Source organism: Crocuta crocuta, unplaced genomic scaffold, assembly GCF_008692635.1.
Source record: "Crocuta crocuta isolate KB4526 unplaced genomic scaffold, BGI_CrCroc_1.0 scaffold388, whole genome shotgun sequence".
NCBI classification, from domain to species: Eukaryota; Metazoa; Chordata; class Mammalia; order Carnivora; family Hyaenidae; genus Crocuta; species Crocuta crocuta.
Window position 1 is genome coordinate 664,317 of NW_027528867.1, and position 24,061 is coordinate 688,377.

General features: G+C 37.1%; 1 protein-coding gene across 1 annotated transcript in view; it reads right to left on the reverse strand.

Moving 5' to 3' along the window:
• HYDIN (HYDIN axonemal central pair apparatus protein) overlaps positions 1 to 24,061 on the reverse strand; it is a 334,542-nt gene that overhangs the window by 173,252 nt on the left and 137,229 nt on the right. Inside the window, exon 17 of the mRNA XM_077756337.1 lies at positions 21,868 to 22,020. Coding sequence (XP_077612463.1) covers positions 21,868 to 22,020 — 153 coding nt within the window. The remainder of the gene's footprint in view (positions 1 to 21,867; positions 22,021 to 24,061) is intronic.

Below are 24,061 nucleotides of genomic sequence, written 5' to 3' on the forward strand. Positions count from 1 at the left end.
TGGGGGGTAAAAAGCCACAGTCCTGTTAGCAGCCTATGAACAACACATACAGAATGTTAGTACATGCAAGCGCAGACAACTGTGAGAGATGGAAACAAGGTAATCTTTTGCAGTTCAGAATCCCATGTCCGCTGGTGATTAGTGCCATGCCCTGAGGTTTCATGTGTCCAAAGATAACATTTGGTTTTTATTTGACAATAGGGCATCAGCGTACTTCTTAGGTAGTGCTCAGCTTCCAAGGTAATATAGTCGGAGCTCAGTCGGAGATTTTGTAAGTTTCCTTATTGCGTATTTAATATTTGCCATGAAAGACAGAAATACATGCTATTGTTTGCACATGCCATTTCAATAATAAACGAGAGTGAATATACTTAGGCAGACCGCTATTCCAGAGTGCTAATGACCATGAAGCTTGAAGAAAATTGTGCACTTTCTTCAGAATGATTTGTTTGCCAGTTGAAATTTGCAAGAATTTCCTTCCATTGAATGAGAAGACACAAATAACATCAGGAACCAGTGTGCAGAGCTAGTGGTTTCTTTGGATTAATACTATTATCTCAGCAGAGGATCAGTTCTTTGTGGAACAAGAACAATGAACAGTCACCAAGGCCTTTCTCCTTTTCAACTGCTAAATGGTATCTCAAGTCATTTGATTCTCTTTCCTGAAGTGAGTCACTTTGCTAGTTAAGACAATTAACTGGAAATTGGGAAGGGAAATATAAAAGAAATGATGCTAGAGCTTTACAAGAGAAGCAGTAGGGGGTAATGTTTAAAAGAGTGGGCTTTGAAGTCACACGACCTGGTGGTTATCTATGGACTCTGCCATTGGTAGCCAGGTGATCCAGGATTAAAATCTAGGTTTCAGTCTCCTCATCTTTTAAATGTGATGCTTGAAGATGAAATAAAAGTGGTGCCAAACATCTAGCAGTTTGTCTTCCACAGAGCAAATGCTCAATAAATGGTGGGTACCATTAATGTTATCTACCAAAAGTTGACATCCAGTTCTTTCTGCATGTGCCCTCCTCAATCTATATTATTGACATGGTTCTTTTTCACAGGCCTGATCCTGTTCCTTTCCTGCTGAAGATACTGGAGGGCTCTCCAAAGTCTGGACCACTGATGTTGAATTCTCTATCCCCCTGACAATGCTATGGAACCCCACCATAGAAAATGTATACACACACACACACACACACACACACACTTCCCTAAACTTTACATGTAATTTCCAGGAGATCAAGATGGATATTTCTCACTTTTTCTGTTTGAAACATGGCAGCCTGAAATCAAGACTGGTATATCAGACAGGAGGGTTTAGTCTGAAAAATCTATTCCAAATTCTCCAGGAAAGGGCCCCAACACACTTTTCCAGGCTTACTTCCTAAGCACTGTCAGTTTACAACATGCACCCTTGGCTTCGGCCATACCAGCTCACCCACCCTTCCCAAGTGTGTATACATCAATGCTGCACTTAACTATGCTACACTCTAGAAATGTACGCTCCATTTCCTGGACCACCTCCTCCTTATCCTTCAAGTCTCTACTCAAAATGTTTTACTTATGAACATTTTAAATTTATATTAGAATTAATCACTTCCTCCCCTGTGGTTACATATCATAGCACAGTGCACTGTAATACTGTATAGGTTGTGGATTCATTTCTGTGATTTGAGATTGTAAACTCTTTGAAGAAAGAGACCATCCTATATGCTTTTATGCCTCTAACTGCAGTTAGCACAGTACCAGGAATGAGGGGTGCTCAAAAGTATTTTTTGGCCAATAAATATGTCAATAATGTTCATCCTTGCCTGTAAGCCAAAGAAACACTAACAATACAGCATTTTTTTCATCTGTTAGATTTGGCAAGAACAAACAAAATTCTGGCAATGGGTCTGGAAGAGAGTGACATTCTTCAACACTGCTGGGGATAGAATATAAATTGGTATTCATTTTCTGGGAGATAATTTCATAAGTTATATCAAGATTTTTAGTTTTGTTCATGCCATATGATCCAGAAAATGCATTACTAGAAGTCTAGTCTAAGGAAACAGGAATCAGCTGTGGTAGAGCCAAGTGATGCAATGAAATCAGTCACTGAAAATGATCTTAACATGGATATTCCTTAATGATTCATATAAAAAGTGACTACATTGCATTGTTGAATAAAAGTGGCTGGTAATTAAATAGTACTATCCCATGGGAGGGGGTAAGAATCCACAAACGCACACACACAGTAACGTTTCAGAAGATATACACCAAAAATTTAATAGTGGTTATATGCACTATGAGTGATTTTTTTCTTCCTCCATTTGTTCTATAAGGATAATGTCAACTGCATAACAAGAAGACACACACTAATACTTATTGAATAAATAACTCATCCTAAAAGGATATGATCACTCTCTTTATAGCCCATTTAATTTTAAATTTGTTTGTTCTCTTGCTTCCATTTCATTACAGTTCCTTTCTTTCTTAGAAGTTTTTCTTTGTAAATAAGTAATATATGTAGACAGTATAAAATTCAAATGAGTGTAAGGGCAAAGAATCTCTCCCTTTCTGGTCTGTTCATGGCCACTAGCTGACATTCTGAGAAGCAGCCACTGTTAATAGTTTTCTGCATATCTTTCCAGACATACTTTATTACTTAAAAAAATATATATTTGCATACGTACTACTTTTTCTTACACAAATGGTAGCATACTATAATACTGTCCTGCAGTATGACTTAAGTTTTAAGTGCTATTTTTATGAAATGTACACCTACAAATAATTTGCAAAGTCAAATGGTTCTAGGGGACAAAAAAAACATGAAAAGCAGTAGTCCCTTGAACCCACTCTCCCACCCTTCCCCAGTAGTCCAATGGTTATCCATGAAATGGAGGCAGCCACTGTCAATTCTTCTTGCATTTTTCTTTTGATGTTTGCCTTCCTCTCATCTACTGCTACTTCTTAATTTTTCAGTTTCAGCATTATCAATTTACTCCTGTCTATAGAAGACAATGACAGCTCTCTTCTCTCCCTCTTTACTGTCCTTTTCTTTCCCTACTTTCTTCTCCCCATCCTCCCAATATAGCTAAAACTTATTTTCTGGTAAGAATTTATACCATTATGGGAACGCAAATACTATTCAAAGCGACCTATGAAAAGCATACTATAATTGCATTTTCTTTCTTGTACAACTTTTATTTTCCAAGGAATTATTGTCTTGTCTTTGCTGGTTTTTTAAATGTATCTATCATGGACTTGTCCCCAAATTCTCCATCAAAGGACTAAGTATCCTCTCAATAGTTTCAGAAACATCAGATTTTCTACCAGTTCCATTTTCTTAGAGACAAATCTCTCCTGGAGCCACCTGTTGTGCAAATCCCGTCTGGACTGCCTGCTCTCTGGGCCTGTAGTCCAGGTGGCATCCTAAGAAGGCCATGCAGGATCCCGGGTATTCCTTGAGCTTCTCTACTGTGTTTGAGCCCCTGTGTCCTGGATCTCATTTTCCTCACTCTGGTGGAGAACACTCTTCAGTATCTTCCCAAGAAAGAATTCAGGAAGGGTAAATTTTTTGAGATCTTGAATCTATAAAATGTTTTCCTTCTATCCCTGTGCTTGATTGGTCTTTTGGCTGGATGATGAATTCAAGCCTAAGATTTATTCTCCTTCATAAAGTTCTTTTTTCCTCCCAGTGTTGCCGTCTGGAAATTTGGTGCCACTCTGGTTCCTGGATTTGTTTGTTTTTTGACCACTAATTTTTTTTCCATATGGAATTTAATGATGTGTCTTCACACGGGCCTATTTTCATTAATTATGCAGCATATTTTATGAGTATGAGTCTTTCCCATAAATCCCTCTCTGTTAGTTCTGGATATATTCCTTGAATTATTTCTTGTATCATCTCCTCACCTCCATTTTTTAATTTGTTCTTTATAGAAATGCTTATCTGGATCTTTGAACTGCTGAAAAAATCATCTAATTTTCTAATCTTTCTCTCATTTCTAGCTTTTTCTCATGTTGTTCTACTATCTGATAGCTTATCAATTTTATTTTCAATTCTTTTATCAAAATTTTAATTTCTGTGATTGTACTTTTTTATGAGCACACCTTTGTTGCTCTTTTTTTTTTTTTTTTTTACCAAAACTAATATCCTGTTCTTGTTGATGGATGCAAAGTCATATTTTATTTTCCTGAGATTCTTCTCACTGTACTGCCTTTGTTTCCTCCAAGTTCTCAATTTTATGTTTTCTAGTTTCTTGCTTCCGTATCACAGGCCTTCCTGGTGCAGTTTAAAGTTAAGAACTTACATTTAAGAGTGAAGCACTAAAACTGTTGTGCGCTTGGGAAGCAGTCAGCCAAGGGACCCAGATATTTTAGAGTCCAACTATTAGTTTATTTCTGTCTTTCCTTGGGGCTGGTGAAATTGCCCAGAGAATATTCCAGTCTTCTGTCCATGTTCTGGGGACTGGGGAAGAAAGGGGCTGGAGTCCTTACCTTTAAGCATGAAGACTTTCTTTTGTATGAAGACTTTCTTTTGGTCCTCTTATTTTTGTAATAGCATCCCGCTCTCAGCAATGCCTGAGAAGTCAGCAGCCAGTTTACTCATTCCTTTTAAAGTAAACTGTCTTTTTGTTTCTGGCTGCCTTTAACATCTACTCTTTTGTCTTAAGCAATTTTACAATAATGTGCTTAGGTGTAGTTTCCTTTATATTTATGTTGCTTTATGTTTATTTATTTTTAAAAAATTTTTTAATGTTTTTATAAAATTTATTTTATTTCTGAGAGAGAGACAGCATGAGCAAGGGAGGGACAGAGAGAGGGGGAGACACAGAATCTGAAACCAGCTCCAGGCTCTGAGCTAGCTGTCAGCACAGAGCCTGACTCGGGACTTGAACCCATGAACTGCGAGATCATGACCTGCGCCAAAGTCAGATGCTTACCTGACTAAGCCACCCAGGCACCTCTGTTGCTTTATGTTTATAATGCTTTTTAAATCTGGCTTGATGTCCTCACCATGATCTCTTCCGCTCCATTCTCTTCTCTCCTTGTGTTACTCGAATAACTACACTCCTTGTGTGTATTTGTTTTTTTACTAACTCTTCTACATTTTTTCATACTTTTATCTCTCTACATTGCATTTTGGGTAGTTTCTTCTGCTCTATCTTCCACTTCCATGACTGTCTCTTCATCTGTATCTAATAGGCTGTTAAATCCATTTATGGAGTCCCTAATTTCAATTTATTTCTTAGGTTTTTAGTTCCATTTGTTCTCTTTTATACTTTGTGTATCTCTACAAAAATTTTAAATCTTGCTTTTTAGTTCCCAGAGCATATTAAGCACATTGTAGTTTTCTATTCAGTAGTCTTATCTCTTTGTATGCCTGGTTATTTTAAAATTAACTTTTGGATACTGTACATAAAAACTGTAGATAAACAAAATACTTTGAAGCTTGAAATAATGTTTTCTTCCTTTGGTGACAGTAATATATATTTGTCTCTAGGAAAGATGTGGGGAGAACTAGCAATTCTAGATGTCCTTTGTCCATTTAGAGATTAAGATGTTTTGAAATGAAGATCTGTACTAGTTTACCTTTTGTTCTCAGGGTGTAGCTTTACAGAGTTCTAGTCAAAAGTCTGAGATTTTTACCAAGTATGTCCTCTGATTTTTATCTCTCTAGCCAGTCCTGATTTCAATTTTTATCTTCATATATCAGTGAGTTTTATGAATGTTCTTTTCAGTTTTTCTTTTGTTTAGTGTTTTGTTTCTGTGTAATCTCTACACCCAATGTGGGGCTCAAACTCAAAACCTCAAGAGCAAGAGTTGTATACTCTATCAACTGATTCAGCCAAGTGCCCTTCTTTTCAGTTTTTCAACCTCTGGATGTAGCTGGAACTACATTGGAAAAATAGTAACAAATGCTGAGCATATATCTTTTGGTTTCATTTTTCTTTTTGTCACCGGCTTTGTTGCTCTGCAATTCCCTTAAACTCACAATTTTTCATGTTTTGCCCAGATTTTGTCCTTGTTCTTAGAGGGAAGTAGTTTGGCATAATAGATAGAATAGGAAGAGCTTGGTCACTGATCTGCTGAGAGTTCCTAGGGGTCAAGTAATAACCCTACGTCTTGATTTCCCTGTTTGTGGGGAAAGAAGTCCATAATACTTTTAAGGCCAGCTAAGTTTGGTTCTATGAGAGAGGCAGGCATATGTAATTTACATTGCTTTTAAATAATATGAACCAACAATCTTTTCAGGCTACTAGGATGTATCTTTGAACAAGGACTGTAATGTTCTTTCTGGTAGTCACTGTCTTCTCAAAACTCAGTGAAAGCTGTCAGATCAAATACAAGGCATGAAATAGTTAAGTAAAAGAAAGAGGACAGCTCCTGAGCATGTAGACATGATTTACACAGGTTCTTGGGAGCATCTATACAATTATGAATAAATAAACTCCAAGGAGACAGAGAATCAGAAAAGTATTGAACTTGACATTTCAAAATAGAAACATATTTTTGAATAAACCTCTTTTCTTTGATGTGGAAGAACATATATGCATTCATTAATAAAAATATTTTCTATTTTACAAGATGGCTTCACTGTCCAAAATTTGGAGAAACAGGGACGAGTGAGGAAAAAGGCAACATTAGAGCTCCCATTCCACAGAGCTCTGTACTATATGGATCAGTTAGTTTGAATCCTTATGGACTCTCTAAGTGTAGCTTATTTGTTTTTTTTCTCTCTTACCTAAGGAAAAACATATAAAAGATCTTAAGATAAAGTGTCATACACATCTCCAAAGGCAAGGGAATCAAGAGCAAAAATGAATTATTGGGACCTCATCAAGATAAAAACTTCTTGGAACAGAATTGAGAACTCAGAAGTGGACCCAAAAGTATACAGCCAACTGATCTTTGACAAAGCAGGAAAGAATATCCAATGGAAAAAAGACAGCCTTTTTAACAGANAAAAAAAATCAAAACATTGGGCCCACCTCCAAAATGTTTTGATTGGTCTGGGATACAACCTAGGCACTGGGATTTTCCAAAGCTCTCCGGGTGATCCTAATGTACAGTGAAGTTTAAGAACCACTGTGTTAATGTAATTCCTATATTTCCACAAGTAGGACCACTTTATAGATCAATAAAAGATAAACATAAAAAAAGAAAGAAAGAGTATGATTTATCCCTGATAAAGATCATATAATTTTTACATATGTGTGTTGGGGATTTCATACCATTAAAAAACTTTTACACCAAAAAAAAAAAAACAACAAAACTTCTACACCATAATACTTAATGCATCTCTTCTTATCTTTGTTCATTATAAAAAAGTGTTTACTTCATTTTATACTAGTCTATTACTGAATATGACAGTCTACTGTCAGTGCACAATGAGAATAAATTCTTTAGTTGATAATGACAATGAAAGCCATCCTTTAATATAAGTGACATTAGTTGGTATCTTAGTTAAGGTTCCTCTAACAGAATACCACAGACTGGGTGGTTTAAAAACAACAGGAATTTATTTCTCATAGCTCTAGAGAATGGAAGACTGAGATCAGAGTGTCAACGTGGTCAGGTTCTGGTGAGACCCCTCCTCCAGGTTGCAGATGGCCATTTTTCTCATTGTATCCTCACAAGACAGAAAAGGTGAGAGCTCTCTGGGGTCCCTTTTATAAAGGTGCCAATCCCACTTATGAGGACTCTACCTTCATGACCTAATTACCTCCCAAGCCCTTCATCTCCTTATATCATCATATTGGGGGGATATGATTTCAATGTATGAATTTTGGAGAGACACAAACATTTAGTGCATAACAACTGGCTAGATGATGATGCTGATAATGGAGAAGTAGTTAGAAATTTTTATGGAAGAGGGAAGGTGGAATTTGAAAAAGAAAAACACATCTGATCCATATAAAGGAACTTTACCTTAATCTCCTGCTGTGGTGACAAGTATTAACTGTATGCCTGAATAATAATTAATTAGAAAAAAACAAGTTGCTAAAACTAATTAATAGTTGGGACAGGCAGAATGAAGATGGAAAGTCTTGAAAAGCATGCAAGAAACCAATGTATTTTTCTTTTTTTTCTAGATAGACCTTTAATGACAAGGGAACAAAACCACCTCCTTTCATTCTGGTTTAGCTTACACTCAATCTAATCATATTCAATCAGTAGAACTGTTGTTCTAAATTCAGGGAAGGTGCTGACCCATCATGTTACCTAATATTCATCTATAGCTTTCCTTTTCTCAGTGTGATTTATAATCAACATGAGCTACTGGAATCTGTCTTCTAGGTTTTGCAGTTAGCTTTGTCAAAGTAAAAGAAGTCTCAAGAGTCAGGTTAAGAGGCTCACAGCTCTCTGTCAAGCATAAATCCTTGCTTCTATAAGCCTCTTGATAGTATTGTCACTGGTATCCTCTCATCACTGAATGAGTCCCTTGCAGTGGTTCAGGAAAAGCAGAATCCATTTTGGAATGGGTGTGACATTTATGTATTATAGATAAGGTGCCCACCATGATAAACTAGAATGTTATTCTTTTCTTTACCTATTCTTGTGAGTTTATTTTATAGATTTTTCATAACTAAGGCAAAGATATAAGAATTCTGCTTTCTTATGCCAACTGAAGACACATTTCATCACCCTTTTGTAAGTACTCACTGACAGTATATAAAGCACTATAAAATTTAGTTAAGAGGATGGACTATAAATCAGTGAGTTCAAGCTTTAAAACATACCTTTCACTCTAACACACAGAAAAAAAATTAAATACTATTTTGAAACAAGGAACAACCAGGCATAGTTATACTCAAAAACAAAATTAACACTGTATGGACCAGGAATGGAACAGAAGCAATAAGAAGGTCCTGAAGCCACAGACATCCTGGGCTCTAAGTCCTGATATCAGTAAAAGGAAGCTTGAGGGTAAAAATGAAAACCAAAAAGAACCTATAGGAAGTAAGGGTTTCAGGGTGCCCAGCCAAGAGAGCTTCCCTGCATTTGAAAGGAGGCTGAACAAAAACTGTGATATTCCCAAGGTAATAGTCTACACACAGACTTGTGCCAGTGATGGTGGTTAAGTAGAAGCTGTCATGCAGACAGGCCCTATGTAAGCCACTGTCAAGTGTAATGACTGAATCTGTGATTTTTCCAGTATCTCCACAGGAAAAAAAAGGCTCAGCACCTGATTCTGGACTAGTGATATTTGTCCACGGTGAAGGCAAATGTAGAAATGTTAGACAGGGAGGTAAGACTACTGAGAATGAGAAAAAGTATACCTCACACCAGATTAATCTATCATTTAAAATTCCAAATACTAAGGACAGTTGCAAATAATCAGCTAATCAATTCATTCTTGAGCAATCAATAGAACTAACTGAAATTGATTAGAAAATGTTTCTGAGATCCTCAAACAGATGCAGCGTAGGATAATATATAGAAACCAAGTATTAAAAAATAAAAACAGATAAGAATCAAGAATAGTGGCTATGAATAATGAGATACAAATCTTGGAATTGAACAATATAGTCACTGAAATTAAACTAAAAAATTAAACAGAGATCAAGAGATGAAAGCTATGGATGAGAAATAAAAATAGACATGTAGAACTGTGGTAGAGTGTGTGTGTGTGTGTGTGTGTGTGTGTTTCTCAAAGTAGGAGAAATAGAAGGACTGGCAAAGAAGAAATATTTGAGGAGATAATGACAAAAAATGTCCAGTATTTAGAAGGGTCAAATCTTTTGATGCAGTAAAGAGAAACCTAAGAAAATGAAGGATAAGAACATGGTCTTAAAAGCACCTTGTGAGAAAAACAAATTACCTATAAAGGAGTAATAATCAGACTAACAATGGAATTATATCAGCAACAATTGGTACCAGGAGATCAATCTTCAAAGAAATAAAAACCTGTCAAATAGAATTTCACACTCAGCTAAACTAACATGCAAGACTGAAGGTGAAATCAAGACACAGTCAAACACATAAACAATGAGACCTTTAGCACAGAACTTAGAAGGATATAATTTAGCAAGAAGAAATACAAACCAAGTAGGAAGCAGAGGGATACCAGGGGAAAAAAGAATAAATAAATAAAAATGAGCAAACTATGTAGTATTCCATGGTATAGATATGCTGAGCGAAATAAGTCAGGCAGAGAAGGACAAATATCATATGTTTGCACATATAGGAGGATTAGGAGGAACTTGACGGAGGAACAAGGGGGAGAAGAAGGGTGGAAATGGTGGGGGAAAGGGAGAGAGGCAAACCATGAGAGACTCTTGAATGCTGACAAAAACTGAGGACTGATGGATGTGGGGGGGAGAGGGGGATGGGCATGGAGGAGGACACTTGTGGGGATGAGCACTGAGTGTTATGTGGAAACTAATTTGACAATAAACTATTTGTAAAAAAAAAAAAAAAATGAGCAAACTATTTTGGTAACTAGTGAGTAGTTAACTCCTGACTGACAAAAATCAACAATTTTGTGGTAAAGAAGAGAAGATCCAAAATTCTACACAATAATAAAAAATTATGAAAGTGGGGAAAGATCAAAAGATAATAAATGTGTGATGGGGTCCTTGTCTTATTCTTGAGGAGGACCAAGGTACTAAATTCTTTCATTATTGTTAGAAAAAGAGATGATTTATTTCTTAATATGAGGAGAGCTACTTAAATAAAATAAGTAAATTCTACAGCTTTCAAATGAATATAGGAAAACTGTATGAGAGGTAGTTGGAGGAGGCTTGGAGAAAATTCATCAATCCAATACAAAGCAAAAAAAAAGAAATAAAGAAGGAAAAAACAGTGTATATAGGAAATGATAGGGTAGAAGTGAGTTCAAATACGGCAATAATTGCAATAAATTTTAAAAAGTCTTTGTATGGTAAGTTGAATAATGGGCCTTCAAAGATGTCCATGTCTTAATCCCTGGTATCTATGAATATGCTGCCTTACATGACAAAAGAGACTTTCAGTTATAATTAAGGATTTTGCAATTAACAGATTATCTTGGGTTACTGGGATAGTCCTAATGTAAGAATAAAGGTCCTTATATGAAAGAGGCAAGAGGGTCATGGTCAGAAAGAGATATAAGGATGGAAGCAGATGTCAGGGAGTAGAAAAGATGGTACACTGGTGGCTCTTAAGATGGAGGAAAGCGCCACAAGCCAAGGAATGCAGGTGGTCTCCAAAAGTTATAAAAGGCAAGGTATTAGATTCTTCCCCAGAATCTTCAAAACGTACACAGTCCTATCAAAACATTTTAGACTAATGTCCTCCAGAACTGCAATAAATATGTTACAGCAATAATATGAAACTAATATACTTGTCAATTAAAAGACAGAGTCTATCATTAGAGTTATAAAATCCCGTCACATGCTATTTATTTATTTATTAATGTTTTTTATTTATTTCTGAGAGAGAGAGAGAGAGAGAGAGAGAGAGAGAGAGAGAGAGAGAGAGGCAGCATGAGCGGGGGAGGGTCAGAGAGAGAGGGAGATAAAGAAACCAAAGCAGGCTCCAGGCTCTGAAATCGCTGTCAGCACAGAGCCAACGCGGGGCTCAAACCCACAAACCGTGAAATCATGACTGGAGCCGAAGTCGAACTCAACTGGCTGAGCCACCCAGGCACCCCCACATGCTATTTAAAAGAAATCTTGTTAACATACAAAACAAATTACACACACACACACACACACACACACACACACACGAAAATAAAGGAATAGAAAGATATACTAGGCAAATGCTAACTAAAAGAAAGCTGATGTAGAATATTATTATTAGGTAAAACAGAATTTAAGTCAGGAAGTATATATAGGAATTAAAATGGACAATATATTATGAAAAAAGGAATAATATGACAAGGAGTAATAAAGTCATGAATTTATATGCAGTTACTAACATAGCCTTGAAATACATGAAGAAAAATTGACATAATTACAAGGAGAAGTGGAAAAATGAAAGACTTTGATAAAATCTATCAGAAATTGTTATATCATATAAATAATTAGTAAGGCTGTAAAAGATTTAAACAATACACTCAATTAGCTTGATCTAATGTAAACACACAGATGATTAGTCTGTCACACTATCACTAGAGAGTGTATATTCTTTTTAAAGGTCATATGAAATATTTATCAAAAGCAACTATAGCACTGTATTCCAAAATACAAATTCAAAGACTATGTGTCAGACACTTAGGCTCTTTCCATGTTTTGGCTATTGTTGAGAGTGCTGCTATGAACACTGGGGTGAGAGACTCTTGAATACTGAGAACAAACTGAGGACTGATGAGGGTGGGGGAGAAGGGAAGGGGGGGGATGGGCATGGAGGAGGGCGCTTGTTGGGATGAGTATTGGGTGTTATATGGAAACCAGCTTGACAAAATCTATTTAAGAAAAAAATTTAAAAAAAATACAAAGACTATGTGTCACATGAACCATGTGTTTCAGCTTCATTGTAGGTAAAAGTTTTCTGTTAAATTTCTATAAAAAAGGAAATATAAAAAATTAAAAATATATACCCATTATAACTCATATATTAAAAAGAAAATCACAGTAAAGTTTACCAAATATTTATAAAAAAGTATTACAACTAAAAAATGATTGTTATGGAGCTAAAGTGTTATATAGAATACTTACAAACTTTAAATACATGATTAAACTAAGATTTAATATATTGTTAAACATTCCAATTAAGGTGCTTGAAAAAGAATAAAATAATTGTAAAGAATGTAGAAAAATGACAAAACTAAGAGCAGAAATTAGTGTATGGACATTTTTAAATGATAAAAAACTGGAATAATTTTATGCCAATGCATTTGCAAACTTAGATAAAATGAAAAATTTCTAGAAAAATTAAAATCTAAATAATCATTACAGAAAATGAATCATTATTGAAATGTCTTTACTATGTCTTGCATGCTAGTTAATATTTCACCCTTCTTTCACCCTCAATAAACACATCAAGATCCTATGAATTAATGGCTTTCTCATCAAGGAATGGATCCTACTTTATATAGATTATATAGAGATCTTTTCAAAGATTCAAAAGAGGAAAAGCTAACTCATATTGTAGGAATACAATATTCTTGATACCCAAACCAGAAAAGTGCAATGTGAAAAAAAATTGTTAACAAACAGATGCAAAAATCTAAATAATATGATAGCAATCATATCAGTAGTATACTCAAATAACATTATAACTGGTTAGAGTCATTCCTGGAATGTAACTTAATTCACTGTGTTAACAGATTAAGGGAGAAAATCATATCACTTGAACAGATATAGGAAACTCATTAAGTTTTAGTACATGTTCATGATATAAGAGGGAAGGATAGGAACTTCCTGGATGTGGCATAGGTATTTATCAAAAATCTGTGGAAGATATTAACTTAAAGTGAAACATTTGAAGCTTATTCATTAAAGTCATGGAAAGACAGAGATGCGCACTCTTACTTTACTTTTCAATATTACATTGAAGATCCTATCTAATGTGATAAGTCAAGAATAAGAAGCAAGGTGTAAGGACTGGAAAAGAAGCGTTTACCAGCAATTAGAACATGAGCGTTTACCAGCAATTAGAACTAATTAATGGATGTATAGCAAGATTGAAGACTATTATAGATGGATACACATAATTCAACAGAGTTCCTATACATGGTTAACATCTAATTAGAAGGTACCATTCACAGGAGGAAACTCAGATGACAAAGGTTGAATAAGCCTTTATTAAAGGACATAAAAGATACCCTAATAGAAATTCAGACTAATTATAGCAGTATAGCTCTAATGTTCATTTTATAGTCATATAAATTTAGACAACTGATTCATCATCCCTATGCCTTATACCCATGTAGTCAAGTCCTTGAGTTTATATAAAATAATATACACAAAGAGCTTAGAACAGTGCTTGGTACATAATAATTTTAGCTATTATTGTTATCATTAAGCTGCATCATTTAAGACACTGGGGATATTGACTCTGGGGTAGATAAATAAAATACATCAAAAAGCTCAGAAACATACCCAGGCACATATTAGATCTGAAATACAACAGAGGAGGCTTTATAAATCAATAAAAAATGAAAGGACTATTAAGTAATTGGTGACAGGACAACTGGCTTTCTTTATGAAAAAGAAAATAGACTTTATTCACATTATAGGTAAAAACAAACTTAGCTGGATTAAAGACATGAAAAATAAGAGTCTAAAGCTATTTAAAGAGAAGAACAGGGATATATTTCTTAAACTACAAATAAAAAGCAGATACAAGGAACGAAAGATTCATAAAGTTAACATTAAAAACATCATTAGAGGGGCGCCTGGGTGGCTCAGTCAGTTAAGCGTCCGACTTCGGCTCACGTCATGATCCCATGGTTCGTGGGATCGAGCCCCATGTCGGGCTCTGTGCTGACAGCTAGCTCAGAGCCTGGAGCCTGTCTTTGGATTCTGTGTCTCCCTCTCTCTCTGACCCTCCCCTGCTCACGCTGTCTCTCTCCCTCTCTCTCTCTCAGAAATAAATAAAACATTAAATAAAACATCATAAGAAAATCCAAAACCCCAATATAAATAAGAGTTAGTATCCACAATGTATAAAAAACATCTACAAATAGGTAATTGATAATAGATAATTGACAGAAAAGGATACTCAAATGGAAAAAATTCTCAACCTTAATAGTAATAAGGGAAATACAAATTAAATTGTATTCTATTTTCAGACTAGCGAGAACTTGACCATACTAAGTTTTAGCATGCTGAAGAAATAGATGTCTCAAACCGTGTTGGAAGGGCACACTGATATAATCACTTTGCTGAGTAATTTGGCAATATATAATGAAGTTGAAAATGCACTTGTCTTAAGAACCAACAATTCCACTGCTAGATGTACACCCTACCTATATGCACCCAAAAGTATATTTATCTTGTGTATACATACAAGGGGACCTATATCTGTTCACTAAAGTAACGTTATAATAACACAATTGTCAGCTAGTGGGCAAAGAGATAAACATACTACTGGTAAATGGAATATACACAACAGCTAAGGTGAATTACCCAGGTTTATAGTATTAACATGAATAGATACTAAAAACAAAATCTTGAGTCTAAAAAATAAGTTGTAAGATGTTACATTCAGTGATATAACTTATAAACATTTAAAAAGCAATAAAATGCCACTATATTGTATTTGTGAATACATATATATTTATACTAAAATATTAAAAATGTGAGTTATATACACATCAAATTCATGATAAGTTTGCCTGGGGGTGGGGGGGGGAACTAAAAATGAGACTGACAAGGAAGATAGATAAGATTCCAACTTTAACATTACTATGTGATTTCTTTTAAGTAAAGGATCTGAGGTCAAGGTGGAAAAGGTTAATATGTGTTAGCTTCTAGGGCGAAGCATACTCTTCAACTTTTCTGTATTAAAAAATGTGTTAAATATACACAGTATCTGGCCTCTAGAATCCAGTATTTCTGTGATAAAACAAAAGGTCTGAACTAAAATTCAGAAAATCTGAATGATAGAAGAGGGGCTGCCACTCTTTTATCTGATCTGCCCGATGGGGACATTGCAAACCTTAAAGGATGTCTGAGGACACAGAAAGCTATGGCATAAATCATATTCAACAGAAGGGTTGCATTAGGAGCTAAAACCCAAATATTATATTGTAAATGTATGCCTTAGTAAACAAAGCTACTGTTTTGCAAAATCTATAAGAAACAAAATATATGTATATATAAAGAGGCATAACAGCTGCATTTGGTCTCTGATTCATGCCCATTTCTTTCCTTTTTCCATATACCTTTTTTCTTACTTTTTTCCTTCCATAGATGCAGTCATTCATTCCCAAGGCAGAGCTAATCTACCTATTAAAAGTTAAGGAAGAACTCATTCTATCTTCTCTTCACACACATTATGGGGTATGATTTTTTTTTTAATTTTTATTTATTTATTTTGAGGAAGAGAGAGCAGGGGAAGGCCAGAGGAAGAGGGAGTATCCCAAGCAGGCTCTGCACTGAAAGAACAGAGCCCGATGTGGGGCTCAATCTCATGAACTGTGAGATCATGACCTGAGATGAAATCAAGAGTTGGACGTTCAACTGACTGAGCTACCCAGGCGCCCCTGGGGTGTGATATCTTAATAATCATCTATCAAAAGGCCTTGGAGAATTACTTTGTCCATTAAAAATTTCTCTAGCACTAATTCCCTACTACGGTAAGTTCCCCAAAGGGAAGACAAAGTTCTAGATCTGGTATGACTTTCAGGTATGTCAGGATGGTGTAAGATATGAGGTATATCTACAGACTTTAACAAACCAGCCATTACAAGCTAAAAATGAGATCCCCAGGGGCACCTGGGTGGCTCAGCTGGCTGACCGGCTGACTTTTGATTTTGGCCCAGGTCATGATCCCAGGGTCGTGGGATTGAGCCCTGCATTGGGGTCTGTGCTGAGTGTGGATTCTGCTTGAGATTCTCGCTGTCCCCCTCTGTCCTTCTCCCACTATATGTGTGCACTTTCTCTCAAAACAAACAAACAAATAATGAGCTCTCCAGAATGGCTACAATTCCACTATCTCCTAAAATGGGCAGGGTCCAGCATCAACTGTCTCACTGTATGAAATGCCTGCCAATCTCCTTCTGGGTTTGTCTATTTATTTTGCTAAAATAGGTCATAATTTTGCATTTAAACTCTTCTAACAGCTACAGTAGTGAAGAATTTCTACACACATTTACATATGTGAACTGAATATTTTGTCATACTACATTACAAAAGATCAATTAACTAAATAAGGAAGTAGATTCTGTGCCTTTATTTCAGATATACAATGGAAGGGGTGATGGTTGGTTGAAAAATAACATGATGGCTGGGTGGGGGGGTCAGTTGGTTAAGCGTCTGACTCTTGGTTTCAGCTCAGGTCATGATCTCAAGGTGTATGGGTTCAAGCCCTGTGTTGGGCTCTGTGTTGGCACTGTTGAGCCTGTTTGGGATTCCCTCTCTCTCTCTCTCTTTCTCCTCTCTCTCTGCCCCTCCCCCATTTTCTTTTGTGAATGCCATTAGCACAAAGCTTTACAATAAAAGTAAAGTCTGGAGGGCCTGGGTGGCCCAGTCTGTTAAGTGTCCAACTTCGACTCAGTTCATGATCTCATGGTTCATGAGTTTGAGCCCCACATTGAGCTCTGTGCTGACAGCTCAGAGCCTGGAGCCTGCTTGGATTCTGTGTCTCCCTCTCTCTCTACCCCTCCCTGCTTGTGCTCTGTTTCTCAAAAATAAATAAATATTAAATAATTTTTTCATAAAATAAAATCCTAGAGCCAGAGAGGGCCCTGAAGAGGTTATACTGTAAAGACTTGTGCTGAAAGCATAAGGCATTAGGGACATGTCTTTCTCTACTTTATTCTTTTAAAAGAAAAAACTCAATGTGGGTTTCACAGAATACCTACAGTTAACTCCCCTTTTCCTGGTAATGGAAATGCTTTGAAGAAATGTTTAAGAGTCTGTAGTGAGAAAGAAGAAAAGCGAATGACTTCATATCTGAATCTTTTTTAAAAAGTCCCTGTTTCTTGCATTATCAGTATCTCCCCAACCCCAACCCTTTCAAAAGAAAAGAGAATTAATATGTGTATGGGTTCAAGCCCTGTGTTGGGCTCTGTGTTGGCACTGTTGAGCCTGTTTGGGATATTCTCTCTCTCTCTCTCTCTCTCTCTCTTTCTCCTCTCTCTCTGTCCCTCCCCCACTTGCTCTGTCTCTAAAAATAAAGTTTAAAAAATGACATAATGGAGCTGATTTGCATAGATACATTTTAACACCTCTCTGAATAAAAGAGCATCTATCTGGGCCTTCTGTCTACTTAAGAAGCACTCCTTAATTTTTTCTCCCGACCTTTTAGAAAAATCTGCTCTTCTTAGTATGTCTACCTGTAAGCTTCTTTCATGTACATGAAACCAAAATCCTTTCACTATTTCCAACTCCATTTTGATAACCAAAGATTAGGCAAAGTTAGGCAATACAGTGGAAAAGAGCATGGGTCTGAAGTCAGACCACCAGGGGCTAGAACCAGGCTTTGCCACTTAGATGTTTTTTATGCCAATTTATTTCACCTGCCTGTATCTCTGTTTCTATTTCCTTAAAATAGGCTTTATAACAGTATTTCTCTCAGGGAGTTATGCTAAGTGAAAAACTGCACATATAGTGGCAAGTAGCACGAGATGAACGTTAGTTATAATTAATGCCACCATATTGTCATCATCATATGTCCAAGCCTGCTGCTCGGTGCTGGGAGTTCAAAGCAGAGACCCTTGTCATTTGCAGGAGACAAGCATACAAAGAAGGAAATATAGAAAGGGCATCCTTACTTAAGCAAGGGAATGCCCCAAAGGCTTAGGGTCTGAAGGAGATGTGAAAGCCCAATGATGCCCTGGATGCCGTATCACTGTGAATGACTCTGGCAAGTGACCAAGAAAATAAATGTTTAAAAGGAATCATGCTTGATTCAGGCATCAGAATTCTCATTTCCAGATCCTGGAAGCTCTAAAGGTCTAACTACAATGGCCTTTGCTACAGATCACAGAGGCAGAAGACACCTGCGAAACGCTTGGCACCAGCTGAATCCCAAGGTGTCACTGATCTCCCTATGCAAGTCCTCGAGCTAACAGTTACCCTAGGTTGAATGGATTCCAAATAATTGCCAGACAAGTGCTGAGCAATGCACTTTCTCTGTCTAGCAAGGGGCACTCATGCAAAGAAGGCATCTCTATCTTCCAGCCCAGTGTGGAGGTCCTATCATATTCTTGCCCTCTTTTGCGCTGTCACCCAAGGAGCACTGGTGTGTGAGCCTAGCCCACACACTCTTGCCCAAACCGCCTTGCTCTGCTCTGCTCTCACATTCTGCTATTTTTTAACCCTCCAAAATGGAGGTGACTTACTCTATTGTTTTAAGGCCTTCAGCTTAAATCCAAATAAGTCAGCAACAGGGAACCTTTAGAGGAGTCTGGTATTTTGGCATTCCAAAGCAAAGGAGAACTTACTGTTCCAGGTCACAGAACCCTGTACTTTTACTGATCAACTTTATTTTTTTTACACTTTACTAAAACGAAAAAAATATATAACCTTCACTATCTACACTCCATATCATACTAAGAAATTTCAGGCTTTTTAATCATTTTTTTGTACAGCATTTCTTCTTTTTTGTTGTTGTTAAATGTTTATTTAATTATTTATTTTGAGAGAGAGGAAGAGGGGGAGAGATAGAGATAGAGAGGCACAGACAAGAGAGTGGGGAAGAGGCATAGAAAGAGAAGGAGAGACAGAGAGAATCCAAAGCAGGCTCCATTCTGTCAGCACAGAGCCTGAAGCAGGGGTCCATCTCATAAAGTGTGAGATCACTACCTGAGCTGAAGTTAAGAGCTAGACACTTGACTGACCGAGACACCGAGGTGCCTCCAGCATTTATTTCTGAGGAATTTAAATCACTCTAAGTGTCCTTTATCTGCTCAACAGCATGGTGAAGGTGGGCTTCCAAGCTTCCCATCTCCTGACCCTCCAGCTGATAATAAGCATACTTCTTGCCCGGGGAAAAGCTAAGGACAGGGGTTGCTGAGATGTGCAGGCCATGCACAAGGCTGAACATGACAAACAGTTAAGTAGGTACAGCATCTGACAAGAGCTGACGTTCACCATTCATGGACAGCCAAAAGAGGAGAGATGATGACCCCTCCTGACAGGGCATCCAGTGGGTAAAGAGAACTTCTGGACCTAAATTCATAGTGATAACAGAAGAAGTGAAGAATGTGTCTTTGCCCTGCTTTTTTCTAAATGAGAAATTAAATGCAATAAATATGTGACTGCCAATAACCTGGGTACTGAGCTCTAGGCTTAGATAAGGAAAAAACAACTACTAATTGAAATGTTTTCCTAATGCCTGGGAATTTCTGTGAGAATGAATTTGCAGGTTCATTACTGTACATCAAGTTGAAATTTAGTAAATGGTATTTCTATTTCCTCCCACTGTAGTTAGTTTTCAAATTAGTATCATTCAACTCCTATAATATTAACATACAGTGTTTATTAACTAGGACATCCCTCAAAACTCAAGCTGAAATATGAAAGGAATTTAATCTTTACCCATGAGAATTACAGTTGAACTACCTCTATGCTGGAAGGGCAATCAGCTCAATAAACACCAGTTTTCCAGGAAAGGATTGCAGGAAAAGCACATTCTACAACAGATCACTTATATCACACATTTGGCTCCTTGGAGCTAGAGCTTGCTGTTTCAACATGATAAGATAAGGAATCAAAAGATGGAATCATGAAGACTGTGGAAAAGAAAAAGTCTCATTTTAACAACCAGCTGGGTCATTCAATATGTAAAGTATATTAGTAAAAAACAATAGAACTTTGATATGCCTTTTGGTTCTTAAAATGTATCAAAAGGTACCTAAAAAGTGAAATCTGAAGTTATCTGAAAATGAGCAGGTTGCCCCACTGATACGTAAGCATTCTGGTGGTTTCTGCCCATCTCCTGTGTCTGTGATCTGTGAGCACCCTCCTTCTCTCCAGGGCCACCTCTCATTGTCCTTGACAACTCGGCTGCCTCGCCTTCTCTCCACCTGTGAACTCTGCACATACACAACTGCACCGAGAGCAACACTCCCTGGGAAACACCCCAGATTTCCCAGCAAACACATCAACTAACTCACTGGATAAAGACTAGCAAAGATGTCTTTTCTGTAGGATTTTTCTTTAAGTATCATTAAACATTAAAAAAAATAAAATAAATTAAAAAAAACATTATTCTCCACACAAGATTTAGAAGGCACTGGGACAAGCGTGGGGTTGTTTCTGAACCTCACGCTAAAAAGAGCAGTGACTGCAAAGGAAATGGCTGCCTTTATAAGGAGTAATGACAAATGATAATAAAAAGGAATAATGATAATGATAATGATAAATGAATGCTAATTGGGACCAATGACTCTGAGGAGCTGCCACATGTCAGCAGAAAACTGTGATCCTGTTTCTTCTAATAGTGACTTTGAGAAAATTAATAATTGATTGTTCAGAACTATCTGACAAATGCTGAAACCAAGTGTTAGTGTTCGTTCAAATGTGAATAATTTGGGGACAGGAGAAGAGCTACGCTATTTGAAAATTTATATTTAAATTTAGAAGCTTTCTAAAATAAAAAAAATTTTCAATTTCTGGATTAGAAATTCCTAAATTCTACAAAAATTAGTATTATCTCTGTTAAAAAAATTAGCTTATAGAAGACTAGTAGATCTAAATATCATAAAATATACAGACACAAGACAGACTCATTTCTAGGACTATTATACATCTATTTTTGTATCTATCTTTGTTTTGCTGTTTTCTTTAATTTCTACTTTTAGCAAATATTATCTTGCTGTATTTCATACATCCTTATAAACTACATTAAAATATCGCGTTTTAAAAGGAAGAGAGAATAAAACTAGAATAAGCGTACTAATATATTTGTGGCCAAAAGGGTTCAAATTAAATACAAAAAGGCATTTTCAGTTACAGAGACATTTAAAAGGTGTTTTCTGGAAGTGGGAGGCTAGGCTTAGGTACAGTTCAGTAAGAAGATCTTTGAAGCATTTTCTCAAAACTACAGCAAATATATTTGCTTGTTTACCAAACTACATGCATATTGTGTTTCTTAGTCAACACAAGGATTATAATGAAGAGCAACCGGGGATGAGACTGACATAGTTTAATGCAATTGAACCATATAAATCTCTATTCCTACTGATCAATTTCAAAGGCATTTTGCAAAAACAGGACCACTGCCTATAAGGTAGAAGTAAGGCTGTATTTTCATCACATCATGGCCCTGCCATCTACTCACCATGCGTGCCCGAAATAATGCGGGGATAAAGGACTGGTTAGATAGGTTGAGAATCCTCGAGGAGTCCTTTAGAACGTAGATATTGCCAAAATCAACTTGAGTGGGATGAATGTAGATAACTGGGCCTTCTCCGATGCTCTTTAAGTGACATACCTGTGTTCCATGCAAGAGAAAGAACATGAGAATAGCTGAAAACAGCTGGCCTTTAAAGATCACTTGAAACAGAAGCTTCTGGCCACCTCTTTTATGAAGAGCAGTGGTATAAAAGGGTGCTTATTCTTTATCCCTGTACTTTGTAGTCAGAGTGACCCATAGATGATCATGAGGTCAGACCCATGAAACCAGCCTGGAATTCCTCTCCAAGAAGGATGATCGGCTTCCCTGGTTAGCCCAAGCCGTGTACCGAGGGGAAACCAAATAATGGTCCTCTGCAGGCCAGTCAGCACTGCAGCCTCGAGAACACTTAGAGTGGGGTTAAGGACTGACACTTCAGAGTCAGAAGTGGCTGGATGGAGTCCCCGTTCTGTTGTTTACTAGTGGCACAACAGGACTGCCTATTGCATGCAGCTGTGCAGGCTGGGGACTGAAATTCACCTTGCTCTGCTCCCCCAGCCCTGTGCCTTCATTCAGGTATTGTGTCTGCCTGAGGAAGGGGGGCTTTCTTCTTTCCTAAAGTGCCACCTGCTCAGCAAGCAACCTTCTCATGGGCTGTATCCATGCAGGCACGTGCCTGGGCTGGTGGCACCTTTTGGGTTGGCCGGACTCTGTGATGCTGCTTTCAAAGTCAGGTGGCTTATCTATGGCATCTTACATGGAAGAGATAAAAATATATTCTACTCTCTCTGAGCACTCAGAATCCCTTCAAACAAAAATACACCCATATCACCCAGCTCCCAAATAAACCAAATGTCTACGGATTCATTGCCTGTTGGGCAACTTCCTTCGAGATTCAAGATTCATCCTTTGATTCTGCTCGGGCAGCAGACAGCTTTCCATGCCTCCCTCTTCCCACACTTGGAGAGAGGTTACTTCTCACAGCTTCAGTAGGTTAATTTGGACTATGAGTTCAGTCAATATACAGGAAAAGATCCAGTGAGCAGTGACTGGTCACCACCCTCAGAGCCCACATGCAGGAAGCGAGTGATAGTCAGCTTTGTACCAACAATTGAGAAGGATGTTAAGCACCCAGATGTGCTCTCCCCTCAGAGACTGTGATTTGATAGGACTGGAGGGGGGCCAGGCATGTCTGTGTGTGTGAGAAACTCCTGATAGGAGTTTAAGAACAAGTGCTATTGACAAGAAAATGCCACACACACACACACACACACACTTATACACGATATTATTCAGCCATAAAAAAGAATGAAATATTGCCATTTGTGACAAAATGGATGGATTTAGAGAGTATAAACCTAAGCAAAATAAGTTAGGGAGAGAAAGACAAATACTATATGATTTCACTCATATGTGGATTTAAGAAATAATAAAAAACAAAGAGAAAAAAAGAGACAAACCAAAAAAACAGACTCTTAACTATAGAGAACAAGCAGATGGTTACTGGTGGAAGAGTGGGGGGATGGTGAAATAGGTGAAAGGATTAAGAGTGCACTTATCATGATGAGCAGGGAGTAATATATAGATTTGTTGAATCACTATACTGTACACCTGAAATTTGTATGACACTGTATGTTAACTATACTGGAATTAAAAATTTTTTAAATGAAAAAATTTTGGGGGCGCCTGGGTGGCTCAGTAGGTTGAGCGTCTGACTTCGGCTCAGGTCATGGTCTCACAGTTCGTGGGTTCGAGCCCCACATCGGGCTCTGTGCTGACTGCCAGCTCAGAGCCTGGAGCCGGCTTCAGATTCTGTATCTCCCTCTCTCTCTGACCCTCCCCGCTCATGCTGTCTCTCTCTCTTTCTCAGAAGTAAATAAAACATTAAAAAAATTTTTAATGAAAAAATTTTTAAATAAGTTTTTAAAAAAATTTTTAAATAAAAGTTTTTTAAATTGAAAACAGAAAGAATAAATTGACTTATTTTGCTCAGCATAACACCCTCAAGGTCCATCCATGTTGCTACACATGGCCAGATTTCATTGTTTCTCATTGCCATGTAGTATTCCATGGTATAGATAAACCACATCTTCTTGATCCATTCATCTGTTGATGGACACTTAGGCTCTTTCCATGTTTT